The sequence below is a fragment of the Argiope bruennichi genome, chromosome 10 (assembly GCF_947563725.1).
Source record: "Argiope bruennichi chromosome 10, qqArgBrue1.1, whole genome shotgun sequence".
NCBI classification, from domain to species: domain Eukaryota; kingdom Metazoa; phylum Arthropoda; class Arachnida; order Araneae; family Araneidae; genus Argiope; species Argiope bruennichi.
The window spans coordinates 101,000,419-101,027,087 of NC_079160.1; the positions used below are offsets into that span (position 1 = coordinate 101,000,419).

At 28.3% G+C, this 26,669-nt stretch overlaps 1 protein-coding gene across 1 annotated transcript in view; it reads left to right on the forward strand.

Moving 5' to 3' along the window:
- Positions 1–20,004, forward strand: part of LOC129989369 (uncharacterized) — a 46,951-nt gene extending 26,947 nt beyond the window's left edge. The window contains exons 2-3 of the mRNA XM_056097867.1: positions 13,580–13,867; positions 15,555–20,004. Of these exons, the coding sequence (XP_055953842.1) occupies positions 13,580–13,867; positions 15,555–15,814 (548 nt within the window). The 3' untranslated portion in view covers positions 15,815–20,004. The remainder of the gene's footprint in view (positions 1–13,579; positions 13,868–15,554) is intronic.
- The last annotated feature ends 6,665 nt before the right edge of the window (positions 20,005–26,669 follow it).

Genomic DNA, 26,669 nt, shown 5'->3' on the forward strand with positions numbered 1-26,669 from the left:
AGTAAGTTAAATAGAATGTTGAAGGATTCTTAAATATAATTGCGGATATCATGCAATCATGAATCCTAATAAATAAATAAATAAAACTATATGGCTTCACAAATTTTTTCAATTAAAAAAGTGAAAAAAGTAAAATAAAGCATTAATATACTGAACAAGACACTTTCAATGAGTCTCCTCACATGATGGTTTAAATGGAAATGAGATAGCGGATAACTCAGCTAAGACTGCCTCAACTGACATATTTCATGGTGATGCAACACTAATTTATTCTGAAATCTCCTCTATCAAAAAGATGGGAGTCCAGTGAGTGCACTTTGGAGAGTCCCACCTGCTCACCCTTGGTACTTTGGTAAGAGTCCCGGTTGGTGTCACCGCTTGAATATCTTTAGAAAATAGCAAACGGCTCTCTCGTTTTTTGAGTGGACAAACCAAATCCCTCACCTTCCAACACGGACAGAAGATCTTTGTTGAATGTCCTTGGTGCAAGGCAGATCAAGCCTCCCCCAATCACATTCTTAAATGTTTAAATTTTACGATTTTTGAGATTTTAAGGGATCCGCTATTGTTTTTAGACTTTTTAGAGATCTTTGGTTTCATGGAGGTGATACAGCGCAGCTCTAGCACCTGGGATTAGAAACAACAGCAACAAAATGCGATAAACAAGAAATTAAATTGGCATAAAAGAGACCTTTAACCTATTAACTGCCACTTTATTTTTGAAATTTTTGGCCGGATAAGTTATATATACATGTACAAATAGATGTGTAACGATGTAATTATGTTTTGTTTTGAAAATTTTTGATATTTTTGAAAAAGGGTATCGTTATAAAATGATCAGTAAAATCATTTCAATAAAAAAAAGTAATAATTCATGATTATAAACTCAAAATTACATATTTATGTACGGTCAAATAAATAAATGTAATGTTTCAAAAATGACAATTCTGTTCTGTTCCATTTCCGTTTGTGGTAAAGAAACGAAGCTCAGAATACACACATACTGCTAACAACATTGATTGATGTATGAAAGAATGAAACTAAACTGTCAGGTGTACCAAATATATTTCTGATACCTAGTGGTGTATGTAAAATTCCAGAATCCTCAAATGAGGATTGTGATAGCTAATGGGTTAATACGCTACTTAGAGCGGCAACATGTCTTAATCCGCCAATGACTTTTCTGGTTATTGTTGAATCATGCACTTGCTTCTAAATCAAAATAAATTGCTCTTTGTAAATTGTTAGTTTTATGAATTGTTTTTCAGCTGTATAAAAATGTAAATGCCGTTTCGTTTACATTGCGATTTCATAGTCGTTATAAAAATATACCAGTGTAAATGTCGTTTTCATGATGGTTATTAGATGCTAAACGACGCATTTGTCATGCTTTTTAATTAATTTATAAGAAGTGTCGGACTTTTTGATTAGGCAGACGCCTTTGGCTTCTAGACTGAGAGAGGATCACCAGAATGTCAGTTAAAAGATTTTATTTTCCTGTTTACGAAATACATAAGTTCATGAAAAGTACAAATTCTATTAATTATAAAATATGAAGATAATATTTATACTTTATCACGTATCCAAGTCCCTACAAATCTCATTGTGTTAAGTTAGCTATCAGGATATTTATTAATTCCTTCAATAATTTTGTGCACAAACATGGATGGCTTGTTGATGATAATGGATAAATAAAAACTAAAGCATTTTCGCAAAATTAATAAGATGAAAATTATTAATCTAAATAAAATGTTAACATGTTAGAAATATGTTGGAATGTGAAAATTATTTGACCGATCTAATAAAAGAATGGCCTAGAAGCACAAAATATTAAATCTGCCAATGTTCATCAGTTTATGTTGTTGTTTCTTATGGCACTTACTTTGGATAAGCCCGCTGTTACGAAGACAACGATTTAAGCCAGTGGGGGAGCGTCTCTTGTTTGTTTAGTAGCGCCAACTAGGACCAAGAATACGACTTTGCTACTCACGCATCACTCTTTCGCTTGCACAACCCCTTTTTGCAGGAAGGCACATTCACACATAGAACAATGGAAGAAGGACCATGCCCAAACCGGGACTCGAACCCAGGACGCGCAGTTCACGGGGAAGTCGCGCTACAACTATGCCAGGACGCCGGCATTAGTTTATGTAAAAAGCAATAAAGTAATCAGTGGCGGATTTGTCACTAGGCAGCTGCCTAGGAGCGGTTAGCTGGAATAGAATTGCATGTAGATTGATTGGTAATTTTTATTTTGTTAGTTATTAAAGAAATAAGTTTGTGAAAATGCAAATTCTGTGATTGTTTAAATATTAGGGGTACTGTTAACACTTTATCTAATATGATTGGTATACTTCCTACGTGTTTCTTTATGTTTACTTGATTATTTAAATATTTATAGAGCATCTTCTTCATTAATATTGAATGCAAACGTATCAATGTTGGGAAATTTGGAGCTATATAAATAAAAGTAAATTTAATAAAACAAATGTTAGAAAATTCACAAAGTGAGTAAAATTGTTTTAAAAACATTAACTTAAAATAAATTATGAATATGTTAAGAATGTACTGAAATGCGAAACTAAATTTGTTGTCTTATAAAAAGGATGTCCTCATAATATGCAAAATTCTGAAATCCATAATTGACCGTATTGTAAAGACTATCTACTACTGTATTAAATAAGACTATCTACTCCTGTATTAAATAAAAGACTATCTACTACTGTATTAAATAAGACTATCTACTACTATATTAAATAAAAGACTATCTACTACTGTACATGCCTATGTACCAGCAAAACCGTGGAGGCCATTTGACCTATATGTCATTGCATATGTAATCTTATCCTGTATACATAACAATTCAGTAAAAGCATAACAATTTAAAGAAAAAAACTTTTTTATTTATTTAATTCAAATCTTGCGTTAACTCGTTGTTCTATCGTATAACACTCCATTGTTAATGACCTTAAACTATCAGCTGTCAAATGTTTTTTTAATAGGGTTGCCAACACTTTAATGCACAAGTGGCGGCAAATTCAAATCTTGCGTAAATTTTGCGACACCCCTTTGAACATAGCCAACATACTTTTAAGTAAATAGCGTCTCCACAATTCTAGTTTAATTCGTTGGAATATCAGAGCTCGTATGAAAACTTTTTTTTGCAGTGCACATCTCTTGGTTCATCAAATTAAGCAAGCAGTCACTTGAAATTATAAACCTACTCGGATCTTGTATCAACTAAAGTTATATTTTTATTTTTTCTTCCTTGCCCACAAAGTTGTTAAAAAATAATCCGCAATTCTGATGCCGTAATCTCTGCCAACTGTTTGATAAAAGAAAAAGATTAAGAAAAAAAGAGCATTGAATTAAAGCAAGAAAATGGGGGGGGGGGGGGGGTTAGTGAAACGAGTGGCAAAACTTTGTGCTCTAGAAACCACGGCGATGTCGGATTCCTCCATCGCGGGTGGTCTCCATTTCCGCTTTTGTTTTAAAGAGAGATGGAAAAAAAAAAGGGTTATAGGTTATAATAATCCCTTTTTTTCAGCTTTATTAATCCCTTTTCTCCCCTTTCCTCATCTTAAAAGAAGAAGAAAAAATGAGGACGTAAAGCTGAAAGATATTTAGAAGGAAATTGTTGCCATCATCGTACTTTTTTTTATAACTCAGTTAAAAAAAATGAATTTGGCGTTGAGTGGTGTATTCATATGTGTAGTTCGTATCAGCTCCTTGTTGAGGTTCCGTTTATTTAAAAGAAACATTTTTTTTTTTTTTTTGTATAAAAATTCAGGTGACAAGATGTCCCGGATTTCAATTGTTTGTCCCAGTTTTTGATTTCAGGTTCTAATTGTCCCGACTTTAACATTAAGAATAAATAGATGTAATTTTTTTTAAAAAAATATCTTAGATTTGGTTTTTATAAAAGTATATTTTCAATTCCTATTTTGCTAGGTATTTTTTAGTATGCGCCATATGTATAACAGGTGTTGGAACTAATGTTATATAAATTGACTAGACGACCTTGATTAACTGACTTAGTGTACTGATTTTCTTTGCTTTAGTTTGAATTTAATGCCTGAGTTTAAAGTTAAAATATTTTCAAGTGAAAATTGCTTGTTTTCAGTAATTGATTTTGGACACTTAATCCACATGAAAGAAAAAAACAGTACTGTGTGTTTGTCTTTTTTTTGTATAGGATTTTTTATAATTAGTGTTAGTGTTCTTTTTTTAATAATTTTTCCATTTAATGGTATTATCTTAAATTTGAAAAAAAAAAAAAAAAAAAAAAAAAACCTAAGTTTTAAAATTTTGTTTTGAATGAGGACTGTTAATCTCATCGAAAAATACATTTACAGATGAAAATTATTAACATCGGATTATCATAATTTTTTAATTAATTCTATTTTTCTATATACAGTTTTTTCCCATTAATTTCGTTAATTAAATATGTCACTTAAATTTAATTTTGGAATTCATTGCATATCTTACATGAAAGAAAAAGGACATCACTTCACAATACATGTGATTTTCGAATTTTTACCAGTTCACATTAACCCACCACACGATTGGGTCATTTTTTTTTTCTCATACTAATTTGAAAAAATAATAATTCATATTTACGTCAGTCGCATAGCCAAAAGAAGAAAGAATTATATGCCATGGTGTCAAAGCATTAATACATTTAATCAATGAGGAAACAAGAAAATAATATTCCCGGATTGCCATTGTGGTGTATTGCGATGAGCGAGGCTAGAACCTGGGACCTTGTGGTTCGTAGCCAGTAACATGACCACAATACAAAAGCAATTGCTCGGATAGCGTAGCTGTCAACTGGCTTATAAGCTTTCACTACAGACTCTCCCTCCAGTGAGTCGAACGATAAGGCTGTTGAGCGGTAATGTACTAGCTGTTGATTCTAATGCGCCTGTACCCATTTGAGTAGCGCCAAGCGTTATGGTGAGCGTGTGTGAGCTGATACTGTTGCTGCGTCAAGTGGGTCTGACGACTTTGTGTTGCTGCGTCAAGTGAATCTGACGACTTTGGTTTGCTGTGGGTAGATGGCGCCACAACAGTTGTACAAATGTTGAGGGATCACGTCCGGGTCAACAATGCAACGGTTCTGATGAGCGAGGATAGAACCTGTGGCCTTGTGGTTCTCAGCCCAGTAACATGACCACAATACAAAAGCAATTGATCGGGTAGCGTAGCTGTTAACTGGCTTATAAGCTTTCACTACACACTATATCTATACAAAACCACTGAAGACACCTGAGGGGCGAAATAATTTAATTATTCCTGGAGTCCCACTAATCTTCGCTACATCTCTGATTCATATGTATATTTTCTTAATACTTCAATTATAAATTAATTTTAGGATTGCAGCGATTTGATTAAGTACAAAAGAGTTCGATAAGTTGGTTAAAGTATTGTAACAGCTTAACAGGTACTGATTACCTTATTATGATGCATATACAGGTAACAGAATCGGGTACAAAGTATTGCTATAATAACAACAAAATTCGCTTCTAAACAGAATATATTCCTTAACTATAAAAAAAATTTAATGCATGCTTTATGATTGACCCTGAGCATACAAACCAGTAGTAAGATGCCAAGATATGCAACCTGCAATCATTTATCTTTAACCTTTAAAAAAACTTGATTCTCGTACACCCTTCCAAAAACGAAAAAATGCATGGAAGTTCAGCGAAAAAACTTAATAGCAAAAAGAGATGGCGCCGTAGAAGCTGCGAGCCCGTTTATCATTATTATTATTACGTTCAACCCTCGCATGTGTAACCCTTTCCGAAAAGGAATAATTGTTGGCATAAAAACGGTCGCTGACAATAGTGGCCTTTCTGCTTTTATGACGCCGGGCTAAGCCGTAACACGCACCGGAGATTTCTCGTTCTGCCCCCTCGCAAAACACAGGACCTTTTTGTTGGCCTACACCAAATAGCCGCCGCACGATATAATGACCATAAAAGAACAACAAAAACAGCAAGGAATAATGTTTTTCATAGAAGGTAAACTCTTTTTTTTTTTTATTTTAATGTCAGACGATTTTTAAGCTAAACATTCTTTTGGGTAAGGCTGCTTAATGTATCCGGAGGAAGAGGCAATTGTTTAGAATAAAGATTCAGAGGCAGATGTGTGTAAAGATGAGTTATTAGATCTCCCCCCCCCCACTCTTTTTTAGGTTTTAATAGTTGTCATAAAAATGCTTTAAAGAACATTCTTGTTACTTAAAAGAAAATCGTTTGCTATTTTTGCCGCGGCGATGTTCTGAGTATAAAAAAAAATTTAAAAAAAAAATGACTGCTAAGTAATTATTAGCTTGAAAAAAAGTGTATATATTTGGAGGCAAAAAAAAAGCAAGTATTGTTTTGTTTTGTTTCCCAAAGAATAAAATTAGTGACTATGTTAAGTGATTCTCGCAAAAACTTTTCTTTTAAAAATTGTCTATATATTCTCACTAAATTCAAGCTTATCAATTCATTTTATAAACTTCATTTCTGTTTCCTATTATATATATTAAATAAAGGCAGATATGAATTTTTATTCAAAATTTTTAAACAAGAGAAAAGACAGAAAATCTATAATATATGCTTTTAATTTTAAATAATAATAAAAAAAAAATGAAATACAGATTTACTATGCTACATTTAATTAAATAGAATATATTCTTCATTTTCAGCTACCATAATCTTGATATCTTTTTTCGGACTTTCTCTTTCAATAATTTGTCCATATAAATCACTTTTCTGTTCAATAATTACGTTCTTTTCCTAGGGTATTACATTTTCTGCAGAAAAGTTTGTCACTTTAATTTAAAATATCTGTGCTGCCATCTAGTAGTGAAATGAGAGACTAATGTTTTAAAAATGAAAATGAAAAGTCGTCATCCAAATATTTTTTTGATCTATATAAATCATTTTGTTTCAGCGTCTTCATTATGATTTTCCAAATTAATTTACTTATTCACGAGACGTATTATTATTTACTTGAAATGTTTTTTATAAATATTTATTCATCCATGACAATATACACACATACATATATATAGCAGTTAATACATTGAGAATTTAATTTTTTTCGTTAATAATTCTTTATAACTATTAAAAATCCTCATTTTCTGTTCTGTTCTGCCTATTAAGAATACAAACTTCTTTACACCTGAAATATTGAAACAATTCCCCGATCTTATTCCTTATTATTTCTTTATTCACAATTCAGAGAGGTAGTCACAGTTCTCAAAACAGAACCATTTATTTCCTAAATTTTAACTTTGAATTATATAAACTTTATTTTAGCATAACTAGGTAGCAAAGTTTATTATTAATTTCAAAAAGAAGGTGAGATTGTCCATGGCTTGTGTGTGTGCGCGCGCATGCGTGCGTATGTATTTCTTGCAACTTAATTGTCTTCAATATTCTTATAAGTAAATTACGTAGAGGTGAAAAAAAGTTTAAATTAATGGATAAAAATTTCTAGTAAAGCACTTATTTCTAGCATTTTTTTAGAAAATTCTTTAAAAATTGCATTGTCTTTCAATCAAATAAGAAAGAAAGAAATCTTAGGGTTTGTGCACATACGTGTGGGCATTAAATTTAAATTGAATCAAAGAAAATAATTTCGGGCAGGGGGGAGGAGGAGGGAATGATCTTATACTGAGTTCGCATTTCAACAGATCAGGTCTCGCCAACGTAATTTGTGGTAAATTTTCTTTTCTTTTAAAGGTAATTAAAATTAATTAATTTTGTGGATTTTTACAAAAACAAAAATGAAATAATTGACAAACTAAATGACTTCGAGTCATTGACACGATTCCTCAAATTTGCGATGGACTTCTCTATAAAAGTTTTGCTAGCATATAGCTCCAGGAAAAAGCACACCACGTCATCTTAGGTCAAGTATTCGAGAACTTCCTAGCATTTAAGAGTTAATTCCCGTTGTAAACCTAAAGCAATTAATTTCCCCTATGTAATTTAGCGACTTATTTCCCTAAATGTACCTACACTTTTAATTACAGCTAAAAGCTTATTTCACATAACGAATTTTTTAAAAGAAATATTATCCAGGGTTTTTATCGTTTTCTTCTTTTTTTTGTATGTATGTGTGTGTGTTTTCTGCTTTTTTAAAAATCATACTTTAAAGGCTTTGTAAAGAGGAAATGTTCCCTCATTACAGTTTTAAATATATTTTATAATTATATTAATATATGTTATTATTATATATTATATAATAATAACATATTTAGGATTATATATCCTAGACATAATTTAAGAGCCTTACAAAGAGTCAATGTTCCTTCATCGCAGCTATTTAATTACTTATATTTTTATTATTATCTTAGTATATATTATTAATATATTCTATTATTATATTTTTTATTTATTGTTATGTTTCATATTTTTATTATATACTATATATTTCATTATTACATTAGTATGCTTTTTCTCTTTCAATTCGAGTAACTTTAATTTTTTTTTAAATTCAAAAAAGCGCTTTCATATAAGCTAAAAGATAGATAGATAATTATTCTGTATTTTTTCTGACCTTTCTCCTCGAAAAGTTTTTAATTTAATTACAATATGTTATTGCTTCAGCTTCGCCATTTTTCTGTCCTGTATTTTATTGTCTGTTATATAATTGCCCTAAAAGTAGTGGCTAATTGTCGTAATTTTTTTTACAAGTGCAGTTTTGTGCCAATATTTTGTTTCAATAGATTGAGAAAAACGTGTCTAAAACACAAATTCGATTTTTGGGTACTATTAACGCATATAAGAGATTAATCGCCAAAAAACTCGCCAAGGATGACACGATAGATTCAGTAAAAATGCTAAATTCACACCAAAAGTTAATATTTCGGAACTATTGTACGTCAATGCCATGTAAGGCTTCGTCTGGCATGGCATGTTCATTAGGGTGTATGCGCGAAAGTTTTGGAGTGATCACTCCCTCTGGTGCTGGCTAACTTTTACTTCTAGCATTAATCTTCCAAGAGGGAAAAATCCACGCCAAGAACATAATCTCACAAAATAAAAACAGAATAATGCAAAAAATTCTGAACGAACACAGAATCAGAACGTTTCTTTTTCTTTTTTTTTTTTTTTCTCCCCATTGAATTCCCACATTATTTGCAAATAATAATATATTCTTATGAAATTATTTGCTTATGTTCTGATGGAAGTTTTTGATACTCTTTTGTTGTACTTCGGATTCTTTTTAAGCAGAAACTTTTGTTTTCTTCCTGATTTTCGACTTGAATTACATTCCTGTAGAATTTTTAAATTTAATATGAATGTTCTGAATGCCTCGTCATTGAATTTGTTGACAAGCCATCTAGACAAAAAATTTCCTGAATTTTTAAAGCTCCACTCTGAAAAATATTTACATCCGCTTGCCTGGCAACAGCTCTTTCAACCGGCCAAAACCACAACTGGGTAATTCCAGAACCGGACAAACATATCAAATACTGAAAACAAAATCGGTATTCAACCAATCCACTATCATCCACAACACCACTCTCTTTTTCTCCCTTCCAGTCCAACTGATATTTCAGAAGATATTCCAAACGACATTTTAGAAGCTGTATTTTTCTTGCCATTCAGTTTATTTTTCGACTCCATGCCGTGAGAAAAAAAGTGACTAATTGTGGTCTCGGAGACGAGGCATTATGCATTCAATAATTAAACGCGATGAAACAGAAGCCGGGGGAAAGGCACAAAGACCGCCATTATGACGAAGAACGCGTAATTGAGCATTAAAGAAGGTTCTGCCCTGAGCGAGAATCAAATTAAGACCAATTAAGGGGGTATTCACGCGCTCACAACAAATTTCACTTTCTTTTAACCTCTGAAACAGTCAAGGTTAAATTCGAGTCGATAATTTAATGAAAGCACTAGGTTAGCAGGTATATTAGTTGCTAAGGGTACTAGGAACAATGAAAGTGGAACTTCCTGTGCTGAAATATTCTTTAAATGGATTCGATTTCTTATATAACTTTTTGGAAGAAACAGATCGTGAAATGTTCGAAAGGGTTATAAATTTGCTTGTACCGAAATTCATATTCTAACATTCCTGGAGGCATTCACGCGTTCACAACAAATTTCACTTTCTTTTAACCTCTGAAATAGTCAAGGTTAAATTCGAGTCGATAATTTAATGAAAGCACTAGGTTAGTAGGTATATCAGTTGCTAAGAGTACTAGGAACAATGAAAGTGGAACTTCCTGTGCTGAAATATTCTTTAAATGAATTCGGTTTCTTGTAAAACGTTTTGGAAGAAACGGATCATCGAATGTTCTAAACGTTTTAACCCATTCACTGCCAGATAAATTTACAGGCGCTTAGTTATGCAACAATTTCATATATTAATGCTTATAAATGGCAGTGAACGAGTTAAAATTTGGTTATACCAAAGTTCATATTCTAACATTTAAAAAAATTAAGGAATGCTTTAAATGGTTTCAGATGAAATTATCAGTTAGCAGATATATGATACTGATACTGCTGACGCATCCAAACAGATCAAAGAGAGTGCAAATGGAATCTTCTATTAAAAAATTTATTTTAAAAAATCGTTTTGGCATCAGCAGAAAATTTTTCGAATGCTCTAAACGTTTTTAAAAGGAAATTTAACGTTTAGAATATTTGGAAATAATAATTGCCACTCACATAATCACGAATTATCACAAGCAGATAAACGAAATTCTTAATTAGAGACAATTTTAATTTCTTTAAAAATTACCTTCATATATTAATGGCGCAAGAATAGTTTTTCTAATATTATAAAAGATTTTAAACAAACTTAAATAGAGCTTTATTTTTTCTTGTAAGTAAGATTAGAGACACTAAAAATGAGAAATTCAAAGAATGAAAATTGCTTTCATATCTAGGGATTAAAAGAAACTTAACAAGTGTGTTAGTTTTTTGAAATATTCGAGACAATGGTTATATGCAGTGTTAACACATTTGAACACTTTTTTTTTTTTGCTTAAATGGCAAGTCTTTTGAAAATATTCGGAAAATGTTTAAATGATTTTCAGAAAATATTGTAGGAAGGCGGGAGAGAAAAATAAAATTCATGTAAACGTTCAAGTCTTTTCCTCGGAAATTTCACAAAATTAATAAATAACTATGAATAACTTAAATTTAAAAAGTATTAAATCTCAAATTAATTCAGTAAATATAAATATGAAATCTATTACAAACGTTATTATTATTTTACCCTGATCATGGCGAAATGAATAGAAAATTAATGCTCAATAAAATATATTTACTTTTGATGTAATTTAAGCGGAATTTCGAGATAACGTCTTGACTTCTATTTAATATTCCATCAGCTTAGTCTTTTCTGTTATCTTCTCCCTTCTGTTTTGACAAAATCATAATAATGATATTTTACATCATGTTTAGTATATTAATAAAGCAAAGCATCATCCTATTTCATCGCTATTATTTAAAAAGATTCTATTTCATTTAATATAAGATTCCACTTTGAAATAATGTCCTATAAGTATTCAGAATAAAACATAGCGTTGAATAAATTTAATGAAGCTGTATATTGAATGTCAGTAATGAAAAATGAATGGAAAACACTGATGCATTATATAACAGAGAAATCACAATTAAATTATTTTCAACTCATGTTATACTCATTATTTTACAGAGAAAAATCTGGCTTTATAAAAGCTTTTAATTTCCAGTTATCCATCAAGTTGGCAGATGATTATGAACATCTGACAGTTCATGAAAAGAGCAAAAATCTTTTCAAATAAATTCATTTGCACAGCTTAGTTCAAGAACACAATTTTATTTCTATTTCCTGGTAAAACGTGCAATGTTAAATACCGTTATATTCTGATAGGGAAAAAATAAAAAAAAGTCGTTTGCAATTTTCACTCGTCAACGGCGAGGTCGCGCTTTGTTGTTTTCTACGTAATATCTGGATTAATGATGTGTGTTGTTCTTTTACCCCTTTTCATGCCTGTTCGAAACAGGAATAAAAGTCTCTAGGAACGGGTTTCGTGGCAGTTAAAAGACAATTTCTCAGCTCACGTTTTATTTCTGGACCTGGATGGAGAACGTTTTTCCTGTACTAACGATCTATGGTTGAATGATCCCCGTCAGACAGGCGCCATTTCAGAAAAACATCCGAATTTTCCATCCCAACACGCGTTTCTTATTTTTTTGCAAGCACACAAAATAATAATCCATTCTCGAAATAGCGTCCTTCGTATACCTCACGCATCGCTTTTGACGGTCAGACCAACAGCAAACGATTTTTCTTTTGCACGCACGAAATTTTTTTTATTTAATTCTATATCTCGAATTCGGAAAGAAATAATGTTTTTAATAGTTTGATACACGTAGGATATTACACTTCATTTTGCCTTATCATTAATGTGTTTTTGTTCTTTTTGTTTGAACGATTAAAAAAAAACTTCCCTTTTACATGCATAAAAATTTTATTATTCTATTTTATATTTTGAATTAGACTAAATAATGTTTCTAGCAACTCGATAATCGTTTGATCAAAATAAATTTTACTTACAATATCATTATTTTGTTTTTCTTTTATCGCTGTTTTACTAATCGATTAAAAGAATTTCCTTTCTTTCTTTTCCTTCCCCCCCCCCATAAGAAGCTGTTTAGAAAAAAGTTTTATTACTCGATTTTATCTTGTAAATAGTTTCGAATGGAATAATTTTCATCATCGTAATAACAGCTCTCTTATCGTTTAGTATGAAAAAATTAATATCAAATTTCATTCTATGCTGTCATTATTTTATTATCAGAAAGGAAAATAAAGCGTAATTTGTTTTGCTTTACTTTATAAAATGTTAAATTTAATGCTTAAAAGACTTATAAAGAATTTTTCAATTCTGACTGTAGAGTAACTGTAACTACACTTTGTAAGACAAATTTCAGAGTATAAATATATCCATTGAAATATTTTTAAAAATCGAATGAGGAAAAAAAAATTTTTTTTTCTCGATAATTTTAGCTTAATTTAGAGCTCTTACGGTTATGTCGTCTTTAATTTTGAATTTTTTTAAAAATATTTTATTTATTTATTTATTTATTTTCCTTTTGCTTTCAGATTTTTAAATTATCCAAATTTTGCATTCTTAATTAATTAATTAAGAAATTTATGGTCTGGCAACTTGAAATATATACTTCCACGACAATTAATTTTACTAGTCTGAATTAATTATTTCATTTATCTATTTTAGTATGTTTTTTTTATGAACAGGAATTAACTACGTAACATATTCCTTATTAAAAAGAAGACTATTCTAAAACATTTTTATTTGTATTTATTTTAAACATTTTTTATTTATTTTAAAGATATTATTATTTTCTTAACATTTTATTTTTTATTAACATTCTTATTTTATTTTATTTTTTATTAATTTATTTTTTATTATTTCTTATTTATTTTTTATTAATTTATTTCTTATTTATTTTTTATTATTTTATTTTATTATTTCAATTTTAACCAATTAAAATTGATCAGTTATTTTATTTTATTTTTTTATAATTTTTAATTTGGCATCATTTTTCTATTTCAGGTCGAATGATATCATGCGCTTGTTCAACTCTGGCATGCCGTGAAGAAGGTACTCGAACTTGTAGCACCACGGGTCTGTGCTTTAGCCAGTACCTTGACCGACAGGATGGTTCAGACCCATTGGTCAGAGGATGCATATCCGGAAGGACACATTTGCTATGCGAAAATAGAAGACCAGCGGTAGACCAGCACAGGAACTGGCCCACACTCATGTGCTGTGACAAGAACATGTGCAATGCTAAAGCTGCACCCATTGTACCGACTAGTACAACTCAGAACTATAATTTTGGTAATTATTTTATAGTTTTATCATAGTGTTAGCATATTTCTCAGTATATGGTATATTGTCAATAAAAATGTTTAGTGTCAATAAAAAAGTTTCGCTTTTAAATAATCTTAAAATCTCTACAATTTTTCAGTGTTATAAAAAAACACACACGAAGATGGTTAATTCTAAAGAAATAGAAAGTGCAATTCTTAAATGTTATATAATTAATAGAACTCGTTATATTTGAGACTATATCTTGACAATCTTTTTAAGTTTGTACTTTTGTTATTGCTATAAGTTAATACCGTTTTAACCTAAATGTTTTTACGTAATGTCGTTTAATTTGAAAGTAAAAATCTAACCCGTAAAAGGAACGAAAAAAGGTATGATATTTTAATTTTCTAAAACAAAGAATTGTGGTTAGTAATTTCAGTTGGAAAAATTTAATAAAATATATACGCATGCAAACATATTTTAGCAGTGGCATGGCCGGAAAGAAGAAACTTTTGAAATTTTAACTTCATTTTATTTCATCTCCAGAGGCATAATTTGTACAAGAAAAAACGATCATAAAAGATGCGCCAGTCTGCATAGCGACACAAGAGTAAAAGAGACCGAAATTTTTCCTTTCTGTGATTTTACTATGAGATTTTGATAGGGATTTCTTTAACACGTGTTGACTTAGGAAAGGGAAGTATAGGTATCTTTAAATGAATGTTGTAAGCATTATGGAATTTTATCCCTTCGCTTGTAGCGATAAAGGAAAAGGATTTTTTTTAGAGCACGTGTTGTAATAATTAAATAAAAAATTGGGATTTGAATCAGAAAATAAGAGAACATTTTAGAATAAAGTAGCATGGACTATTTTAAGACAAAAATTGGAAATGTATTGGAATTTAAATTAATTATATTATACACACATTCAAACACATTTATTCAATTACACACACACACTCACGATTTCAAAAGCCAGAAATTGAAGAAAGAGAACTCTATGAGTGTTGGAAATTCAGGTCATCGGTTTTCTAGAGCGAGTATAGAAACAATTAAAAGAAAAAGGGATTTGGATTAGGGAATATGAGAACATTTTAGGATAAAGTAAATATGGGCTAAATTAAGATAAAATTTGGAAATTAATTAAGATTTAAATTAGATTTGAAAATATTATTACATACGTTACATATAAGCATACAAATATATTATGCATCTAAGCCAGCATTGTTATGTACTAAATTAAAAACACATTATTTATTTAATTTAAGAAATACGCTAATTTTACAATCAAAAAGTACACATTTCCTTTATTTATTTTGGTTTTAGTTATTTATTTTGTATTTTAAAATCGGGAGGAGGGCTTAGAAGGAAATTTCACCCATATTGTAACAATATTTGTAATAATTTTCTACTAGCATTTACGATATTTGCTTCAAATCTATCTATATTTAATTCAATTAATTTATAATAAAGTGATAAATGTTAAAGATTTATGGTAGATCAAATATGGATTATAATGCATGCTGTATTATTACTCCTGGCGAAGTACGAATGATACTTTTGTTGTTTAAAGTAATGATTCAATACTTTTTACTTTATCATTTATTAGTAACATAATTCTAATTTTTTCACAAAGAAAACAAAACCAATTCTTAGTGTTATGTCTCTGAATGTGTTTTTATTTGCATTTTTAATAATTCAGCTCTTCTTTCAGCAGGTACAAATACCTCAGAAGCCCCACCAAAGCCAGAGAGTCCTCAAAGATCCACTAACTCCGTGTACTTTGTGATGGTGGCCATCGGAGTGTCTTGCTTTGGGATAGTGACCGTCATTGTCGTGTACTTTCTGAGGAGACACTATACTTTCTGTGATCCAGAATTCGGGACAGTTGGACCCAATGGATACGTGAAAGGGTGTCCCGAACACCCTCCTGGATCCAAGGGACTTGACAATAAAGTGATATTGCATACGTGACCTTAAGATGACCTTAAGTACCTTATTTTAAACGACAAATCTAAGTGGGTTGAAGCGAAATGAATGGCTGGTACCATTCTGACTGCGAAAGCTAACTTTGAACTCCGTTAAAAGATATTCCTGTTTCATTTATGCAAGCAGGCGGTTTTTCAACGAAATGTCTCACGAAATTTGCCTTTCATATCGTCCAGTTAGTAGCTAGAATTGTCAAGATATTTGTGGGGTTGTTATATTGTCTTCCTTGCCATTTTGCAATGTAAATAAAAAGAATCGCATTTTATATTATTGCAATAATAATCAGGCAGATTAGAATCTGGGTCAGCAAATCAGCACATCTTTTAACGTCATCATTAAAGGTCGGGCTTCCATTTACGTCAGTATATATTTAGTTTTATTGAAAGTTCTTGAACATTTCTATTCCTGATTATTGTCTTTTATTTACGCTGTAAATGAAAGTTTCGTTAATGCTATTGTTTGGTTGCTACAAAAATGTACTTTCGTCTACAGCTTCACTTCTAGTACAATATACTATAAAGTTCAATATACGTGGTATATTATGTACACTGTACAAGTACAGTGTACCATATGCCTGTATAGTATACCATGCTATGACTATCATTAAACGTTAGGCTTGCATGTAGGCCAGCAGATTATTAGTTTTCCTCACATCATTGAAATTCCTGAATATTAAAAGTAACAGTGTAAATGAAAGGAATACTTCCTTTCATTTACACTGTAAATATATTTAGTTTTTCTGGTTCTGTTGAATGTTCTTGAACATTTTAATTCCTGATTATTTCCTTTCATTTACGCTGTAAATGAAAGTTTCGTTAATGTTATTCTTTTGTTGCAACAGAAATGTACTTTCATCTACAGCTTCACTTCTAGTACTTCCTCTCATTTACACTGTAAATAAAGGAAATTGTGTTCATTGATATTTATATTGCAGTAATAATGTTCTTTCATCTACAGCTTCAAGTACATGCAATTAACTTCACCAAATGTTGGGCTTTCTTTTTACGGTAGAGGATTATTAGCTTTTTTCTAATAACACTGAAAAACCTACACTTTTAACCTTTATCACTCCGAAAAGTAATGAGATGCATTATTATTATACATATGTGAGTATAAGGATTCCTTTTAGCGCAAAAACAATTGCAAGTTTGTTATAATTCCTAAAAGTTATTTTGAAAATTTTTGATACTATATAATAATTGGTATTTTTAATCGGTAATTTGATATTTTCATCATAATTATTTTCACCAAAAATGGGGAAAAGATACAAAGATGGCAGTCAGACTGGACTTAGGAATGATAAGGGTTAAAACCAGACCACTTTCTTTCATTTAAACTGTAAATAAAGAAAGATAGCATTTTGCTTTTAGACTGCTGTAGCAGCAGTTTTACTTCAGCCAGCGTAATACTAGATCGTTAAAAAAAAACTATTCTTTAAAGTCATGAAATATTGGGCTTCCATGCGTGCCAACACACATGCATTTAATTTCTTTATTCTGACAAATGTAAAATAACAATTTATTATAAATATTCTTACAATATAATTGTCTTATGGAATTAGCACTGTTAATTTCTTTATATTGTAAATATACCATTCGTAAGAGTGATACTAAATACTATTGAAATATCATTCCAATATTTGAGAATCAGTTTTAAGTTTTGCTCTGGAAAAATGCACTTTCTGTCAGAGATGGCTTTGGAATTTCGATCTGAAAGAATAATACAACATTGGTGTTTTATTTCTATTGATGATTTTATTGATTGATTGTATTGATGATTATATTGATTGATTGTAATGAAGATTTTATTGATTAATTATACTGATGATTTTATTGCCTGATTGTAGTGAAGATTTTATTGATTAATTGTATTGGTGATTTCATTGATTGTATTGATTGATTATTTTATGATCAATGGCCATCTTTAACTGTCAGTGCGAGGAAAGTTACATTGTCTTTTATTGCCATCAATTAAACAGTACAAAACACAATCCTGAAGTATTTGAAATTAATTAATAGAACTGAGCAACAATCAATTTTAAACACAATAGAAACATGTTATATTTCTATTGATGATTTTATTGATTGATTGTGTTGATTAATTGTAGTGAAGATTTTATTGATTGATTATATTGATGATTTTATTGATTGATTGTAGTGAAAATTTTATTGATTGATTGTACTGAAAATTTTATTGATTGATTATTTTGGTGATTACATTGATTGTATTGATTGATTATTTTATGATCAATGGCCATCTTCAACTATCAGTGCCAGGAAAGTTACATTGTCTTTCATTGCCATCACTTAAATAGTATAGAACACAATCCTGAAGTATTTGAAATTAATTAATAGAACCGAGCAACAATCAGTTCTAAACACAATTATAATTATTTTTAATAATAAAAATAAAACCTTTTTAATTTCATAAATCTGTATCTATTAAACTAAGACTCGTAGTAGCACATATTACTTCAATCACAGTTATACAGTCATTCGCATTTCTATGTATTTTTATTATTGATAATTGATGTAGATTTTTTTTATGCTTCTATGGCCGGTCCATATTTTTTTCATTACCATTAAAGAGACATTTTATTAAAAGAAATACATTAAAAGCATTCAGACCAAATCTAAATGTTAGAGAATTATGCAGTGGAATGTTCATCTTCATTCTAACATCTTGAGGTACATTCGGAAAACATTTTATCACACAAATTAAGATGTAACTGATAGAATGCTTTGTAAATTATTCGACATGCTGGAATTTTGTATTTTTTGTACATACTCATCACGAAGATCTGCCTTCAAAGATATCCTATCTTTTAGTGATGAACTTAATATTTATTACTATTTATTATTGTATTTTTTTTATTTGTTTGATTTCGTTTAAGAGACAAACTCAACACAACAAATGTTCCTAATTATGTACATAAAGATAAGTAATGTCATATATAATAAGAAACATTGCTTTTTGTATGTTTATTATATAGTTAGTTTCGTATGTATTTTTTTGTACATGTTTTTGAGTACATAGAAGAAAATATAAATAAGTTGCAAAACACACACACACACATTTCAGAAGTGTTTTTTTTTTTTTTTTTGTACTAAATGAAATTTATTACGATTTTTTTTATATATTTAAACTGCTTTTTAATATAAAATTGAAAAAAAAAGACATATGTCCTCACAGATGTTTATACTTCATGTAGATAATTCAGTGATACCATTGTCATGTGATGAACGTCATCACGCATACCATTCACTGTTCGTTTCAGAATCCCATGATTACGACTTTTGGATGATTCTACTCCGTGGAGGGATGACACGCAATGAATGAGAATTGCATTAATCCACAGTTCATTGATAGGCATGTTTTTCTTTTTCACCATTTTCCCTGATGTTGATTTCTGCTTTATTTTGAAATGCATTACTTGTTTTACTTTGAGGCATTTTAGTATATACATTGCTCAGTAAAAAATAGGCATCTGCTCCTCCATTTGTCACCCCGCCTCTTTTTCTCAACATCAGCATTAATTTGAGCATGCGCAAAACTGTGGAGAGTTTCCATATTCGAAAACAGACAGTAACCACATGCATCGTTAAATGATACCAAGGTGTGTGTGTGTTTTTTACCACCTTACAAGGCATGTGGTTGTACATACCACATACCATTCATGTTGTATCGTCACGTTCTGTGATTTTTTGTAAAATCATTGACATGTTGAATTCCAGAATTAAATTGGTATGCCGTGTTTGATGTATATCACGTGATCACGAATTAATTCCATTATCGACATTCCTTGAGATCAGTGAAGAAATATGTTTTTTTTTATTTTTGTTGAAATAATATTGACACATTTATTTTTTCAAGAGCAGTTAAATATTTATATTAATTTTTGTCACTTTTTTACGTAATTCGTATCAGTAAAACATATTCAAGTTAAAAATGTGTTTAAAATCAACCATCATTTAAAAAGCATAAAGATGGATTTTGTGCAAAAGTAATAAACTTTATCTTTCTTATTCAAAAAGTAAATCTGGTAAACAATGAAAATATGAAAGCACATAAGTGAATAATGGAATATTTGTTATTATGATTTTTGTCTGTCTGTGCATTTAACCAAATGAGTACTTTTTGTAAATAGTAAACATTCATATCATTATAATACCGTCCTTGTAGTTGTGTATAGCTATTTGTATATTGTATTGTAAAAGTTTATTAAATTTTGATTATACAAAGATATGTTGATTTCTTTATCTACTTAATCCAAGTGTATTTTTTACTTAAAATTCTGCAGAGTAATTTTCTCTAAAGACTAAACTGGTATAAATTTTTTTTAAGTGATAAAAAAAATATGCACGTTTTCAATAGAACAAATAAGTATCCAATCTTAAAATTTCCGATTTTTTTAGGTGTTAAAACTAAATATGCTGGTTTTCAATAGAATAAATGAGCATCCAATCGCAAAAATTCTGTATCGAAAACTTTTAGGAGTAACTTATTTTATAATTCAGTTTTAAAATCAAGAATTCAAATGAAAAATAAAGCCTTTTTATAGTTAAAAAATCCATAAATTTTAAGGATTTATTTCTGTAAAATTATAAAAGTTTCAGTTAAAGATGTTTGATTTAATTGCTAGAACCATAATTACTTTGCGATTAGCAAAAGATATTCCAAAAATGAAAAATTCTTTTCTTGTGCTTTTTATCAGTTAATTCAGATAAAGTAAAATACAAAGTAATCTACAAAAATATTGGTATTTTATTATCATAAAAAATCAAAGCATTATTTCATAATATTTATTATAAATAAATTATTTAAGAAATGATTGATAGAAAAAAAACCAAGATTCTCAAATTTAAAGCATATTTTTTGCTCAAAGTGATAAAATCAAAAAGTTTTTTTGAAATTATCGGTTTATTCTTTCATAATATGAGTTTGACAGTACAAAAGTGAAATTTAAAAAAAATGTAATTTTTATAAGATGTGTTTATAGAAAAAAATCGTTTGCAAGTTCAATAATCACAAAATTTTACTTTGGAAGAAATGAATAAAAAGTAAATTGAAATGTAGTTTAATTTAATTAATTTGGTAATATTCAAACATGGACAACATTTGAACACGGCCGTTTTGAAATATTTGTTCAATATTTTAAGCGAGTTTGCAGAAATTAATCTGAAAGAGTTTTTACGAAAGGGCGTAACAGAAAAGAAAACTTAATTTTAAAAATATATGTATTTTCCTTAATTCATTATACAGCAGAGATTAATTCAAAGCTAATGAGAAAAAGTTGGTTTAGCCAAAAATTCAAATTTAGAAGAAGAAGAAAAACTTAAAATTAGTTCAGCAATAGTATGCAGATATTTTAAAACTTAAAATTGCAAGGAAGATTTATTTCTTATTATTTAATTAGATGCAATTAATTTATTAAATTATAAACAATTAAGAAGTAAAGAGAAAATAATTTTTAAAATAAAGTAATAAAACTAATTAAAAACCAAACAATTTTTTAAATAAGAATTTTATGAAATATTAATTAATTTTAATTAAAAAACAGTTTACATCAATTTGAATAAAAAAATTGTACTTCAAAACAAAAAGTAAAAAGTACAAATCTAACGTTTATAAAACTTTTTTAAAGATTTTTTTTATTAGCTTTCTGAGCTATTTACTTTGTTTCATTGCTTTATTTCAAATTGACCGTAAACAACTGTATGAATTTTAAAAGTACTTTTGGAGGAGGGAAGGGGGGTAAACAGTAAATAGAAGGAACAAATGTATTTAATTAATAAAATAATGCAGAGACAGAAAAAAACAGTTTTCAGTTTTGACTAAAACCAGAATAAATTCGCAATGTCCTATCTCAACATTATTCTGACAGAAAAATCATTATCGTCTTAAAAACGCTAGAATTAACCAAAATTCTAATGTAATTATTAATAATGTAGCAATAATAATATTCTTCTTCGTCGAAATAGAATGTTTTGATGTTTAAAAGCACTTTTTTTTAAAAAAATAAGAAATCTCACATTTAAAATTTTTCTCAGTTTATAATAAAAAAAGAAGAAAAAATCTATTTTGTAATTGCAAAATTGAAGTTCATTGTCGCTTTTATATAAAGTTATCAGTCTTAGATAATGATAAGATATAATGTAAACTGAAACAAAGAATTCAAGACTATCGTATCTAATCACAGCTAAACCAAAATTGTTCTAATTACAAAGCGGTATTGTATTCGACGTGGGATTTCATGGATGCAAGCGCTTCCATTTTCTTTCAAAAATAGAACGTTCGCTTACTATCTTATTGCCGAAATAATTAGATACATGTCATGTCATTTTCTAAATTTTATTTAAATCTAAAAGTTTAATCATTTTATTCAAAAAGATTAAATATTTATCATTTCATTCTAAAAGATTAAACAAATTTCATTTATTAAAAAGATTAATTGCATTTTATTTCATTTTGAAAGATAACATAAATTTCTCTTTTTCATTTTGAAATCTGGAATGAATTCCACGTCATTCAAAAGATTAAATAAATTGATGATTTTAAAATCGTTTTCTGCAAGTTTAATTAAATTGCATTTCATTCTGAAAATTAAATGAATTTAGGATGAAGCATTTAATACATTTCATTTCGTTTTTAAAATATTAAAAGATTTTCATTTTACTTGGAACGATTAAATATTATAATATAATGAATTATTATATACTTGGATTAAATAAATATTATTATATCCTAAATAAACATTATATCTCTATTTTTAAAGATGGGATAAAATTCATTTCATTCTGAATAATTCTATCTGAACTAAAATAATTTTTTTTTCAACCGTGTAGAAAATTCCGCCGTTAATAATACTTATGCTAATTTTATATAAATATAAATCAATAGTATTCATTTATAAATCAAAATTAGTTAAAAAAAATTGCATCATTTAGTTTAATGAATTTAAAAATCAGACGAAGTATTCTTTTAGTCTTTAGAAAATATTTATATACAAATTAATTTTTGATTATTTAGAAACATATTATAACCATTCTTTTAAAAGCCAGTTTCATTCTAAAAAATATGAAGGCAAAGAATTTAATAGAAAATTAATAATAAGCTATTATGTGTTTTGTAACAATAATGTAATCAAATCTTTGTTGACTTTTTAATGTATAAATTAAATATATTAATCTGTTTCAAATATCAATTACACCTATCTATATGTTTTGGCATTTTTTCCCACTGCATAACTTATTCAATCAATTAATCCATTAATAAAATTTAAATGTTATAGGTAATTAACTTTTTTAGTAAAAATTATCTTTTAACTAACTGATTAAAGAAAATTATACATAGGTATTTGACTAGCAGGACGGCAATAAATCTTCAGTTATAATCGATATTTAAATTTAATGATTACAGAAAATTTAAGAAATAGAAGAAAAAAACCCGAAATGTTCAAGAATTCGAAATAAAAACTTCCTAATTAGTCAGTTCTTCTGTTTTTTAAGCAGTAAATAAGAAATGATTTCCAATAAAGTGCAAATAAATGAACAGTACACATATATGTGTATTATTTTGTTTTCTTTATGATAATGATATAAATATTAAAATAAAATTATTTAAATTAAAGATTTAAACTAATCCGGAAGTAAGATTTATTATTTTTCAGTTACAATAAAAATATTTTTAAAATGATAGTTAAGTGTTCGAATCTTCAAATAATGATGGATTCTAACAACGATTTGTTGTAAAAGGAAATTATTTCGTAAAAGAGAATTATGTATAAATTATATATGTATGTGTGCGTGCGTATGTAATACGTAATTATTAATTCCTATAAATTCAAATTCAAATTTTAAAAATATTATAACTTATCAATTGCACATATCTCCCACGCTTATTGGGATGTAATAATAAATTTAATAGTATCAAACTGTTGCCTTTTGCTTCAAACACTGTTAATAAGAAGTTTGAACATTACAGAATAAAAAGAAAGAAAAAAAACAAAGATCTATAAAATTTCAAAATATTATTGCACCGTTTTTTCACAGAAAAAAAAAAGAATACATAAACTTCAAAATCAAACGGAAATTTCAAATTCCTGATTAAATTATATTTCTTTTTGTTGTTGTCGTTAATTTGAGTAATATAACTTCGCAAGTGTTATTAATTGTTTATGTATGAATTATTCAGTAAATGTATATATTTTTGGAATATCTTATAGAAGATATTTCCATGAGATCGAACTGTATAGAATAGAAAGACCTGTAGTATAATACAAGAAATGTTTTAAAGTTCTCTTGCTTCAAAAGTTATTGATGAATGGAAGTTATTACAAAGAAGAGAAGAAAAAAAAATCACTATGATGTTCAAATCTTAAAATATCCTAACACCATTTTGTTACAAAAAAAAAAAAAAAAAAAAAAAAAAAAGGAAACATTTATAAACTATAGGATCGTGGGAAAACGAATGGAGAGAGTTTTTTTTAAAAAAAGAATAGAAATAGGGAGAGTAGACCCTACCTATTATTCTACCTAAAGAATCTTTCTTCCGTCGACCTCAATAAGGGATTCTCACGTGAAAGCAACTTGTTTGAAGAAAAAAAAAAGAACACAAAAAAAGTTTTTTAACTTCGTTTCCAAATGAAAGACATTCTTTTTTCTCTTATATCGTTTTCCACGTTGTGTTATACTTTAATGGGGTTAGGTATTAATTGCCGCTGTCTTTCCTCGTGACATTCGAACAAGTTTTTCGAACGATGGAACATTTCACTATCGTCTGCAGGAATGTACCTGTAATTAACAATAGTCTGAAATGGAAAGAGCCGTTTTTATGATTGGTGTATGTAAATCGTTTGCCGGTCTTATTATTCGTCTGCTTCACTTGCGGAAATGATTGGCTAATTAACTAGAGAAAGTATAAAGATTTTTAATGAAATAATGGCAACATAAATATATAAATAACAAGAAAAATATGTTAAGTATTCTATTCTTTAAGATAGGAGCGCCATTTTTTTTTTTTTTTTTTTTATGAATATTGAAAATATTACTGAGCAATATTGCGATACAATGTTGAAACAATATGATAGTCATTTCATGATGTACCGCCATTTTTTTATTCGTTTCATTTTCCTTTAAAATATGATAATTGTGATGGTGTCTTCCTCTATAAAATTTAATTTGTTCTAAGAAGAGTGTTTATTAATTTGTCTGCTTTTGTTGCTGAACTCCACTTCAAAAATGCCGATAAATACCATTCGATCATAATTGAAATTTTAGAATAAAATACGACTAGTAGCATGATCTTTGGCCGGTATTCTAAAATACCTAATAAGGATTTATATTATTAATATTGTATTATAAAATACTTTAATTAAAGTAATAAGTAAATTATGTTTGTTTTCTGTCTGCCGTTATATAATTTACCTTTAATAAAGTTGCAGATGAACCTATTAACTAAAATTTAATAGGTTTTCATAATTAAATTGTAATAGAGTATCATATGTAAATTATCCACCGAATTCTTCAAAAGTTAAGTACATTGGTTTGTTTTATTTCGATTAACTTTATCATTTTAAAATTCAATTTAGACATTTTTTTTGAAATTTAAACAATTATTTTAACTTACATTATCTCTAATTTATACAATAAAAAATAGATAAAGCTATAATATGCTGAAGTTAAATTCAAAAACACAAATATAATAAATTGCAAATGAAAATATAGATAATATCTAAAAGAATAACTAACATTACTGAATATATTAAATTGACTTTTAACAATGTAATTAATCGATTTAATTTATTATTAATAACAAACTTTTTTGAAAAAAAAATATTTTCGCCACGTTTCGCGTTTTCTGAAATGTATTTTTAAACATTTGTTTGTTGTAATTTTTGAAATAAATATGTTTAAGAAATAATTCTTTTAAAAAAATCCACTTTTACTCATAAAAATGTGTTTTTACAAATTGATTTTTAAATTTATTTCTTAATTTAATGTATTCTTTTATTTTTAGCTTTTTAAGAATAACAAACAAAATATCTCATGCTAGGTAAAATATCCTATGCTGTTTTATTAATTTTCATTTAATCACTATACATTAACAGATGTTACATAAAATAATCCAATTTATTTTATAATTTAGTGAATATGAAATGAATAAAATGGATGCAGTTGTTAAAATCATAAAATAAATTATATCGTTTGCAATTGCTTGCTTAAATTCAGTATAATTAATTTAATGCAATAACAATAAACTGAAATGGAAAGAGCTGTTTTTATGATTACGATTACGATTCAAAACAAAATCAATCTCTACTATTAATATATGGGAATATGTGCTTTGCGATTGCGTGTTGACTTTTTACAAGCCAGACGATTTATCTTATATTCGAGATTCTAAATTTTCCATAAATATTCTTTGCGAAAGGATAAACTTGCAATTCATACAGAGTTTTTAAAAATTTTTAATTACTTAAAAAATTAAGCATGATTTTGTTATTTTTCCGCGACAATTCCCGAAAATATAATAGCTCAAAAATAATTTTTATATAATCTTAAAATTTACAAACTTTTTTTTTAATAATGCTAATTAGAATGTTACAACTATTATGCATAATTTTTGGAATGTTAAAAACTTTTTTTTTAAAAATATTTTGCACATCATTTTCAACAATAAATTTTATTTTACACTGAAATTCAAATGGTTTTTATTGATTTATCATACATTTAATCACGTGATTTTGTTTCCATTCTTAAAAGCAAAGGACGAAAATATGAATAGATAAAGTTATAATATCTGTTTAGTTCACGAAGGAAAAAAATACCGCAAAAGTTCG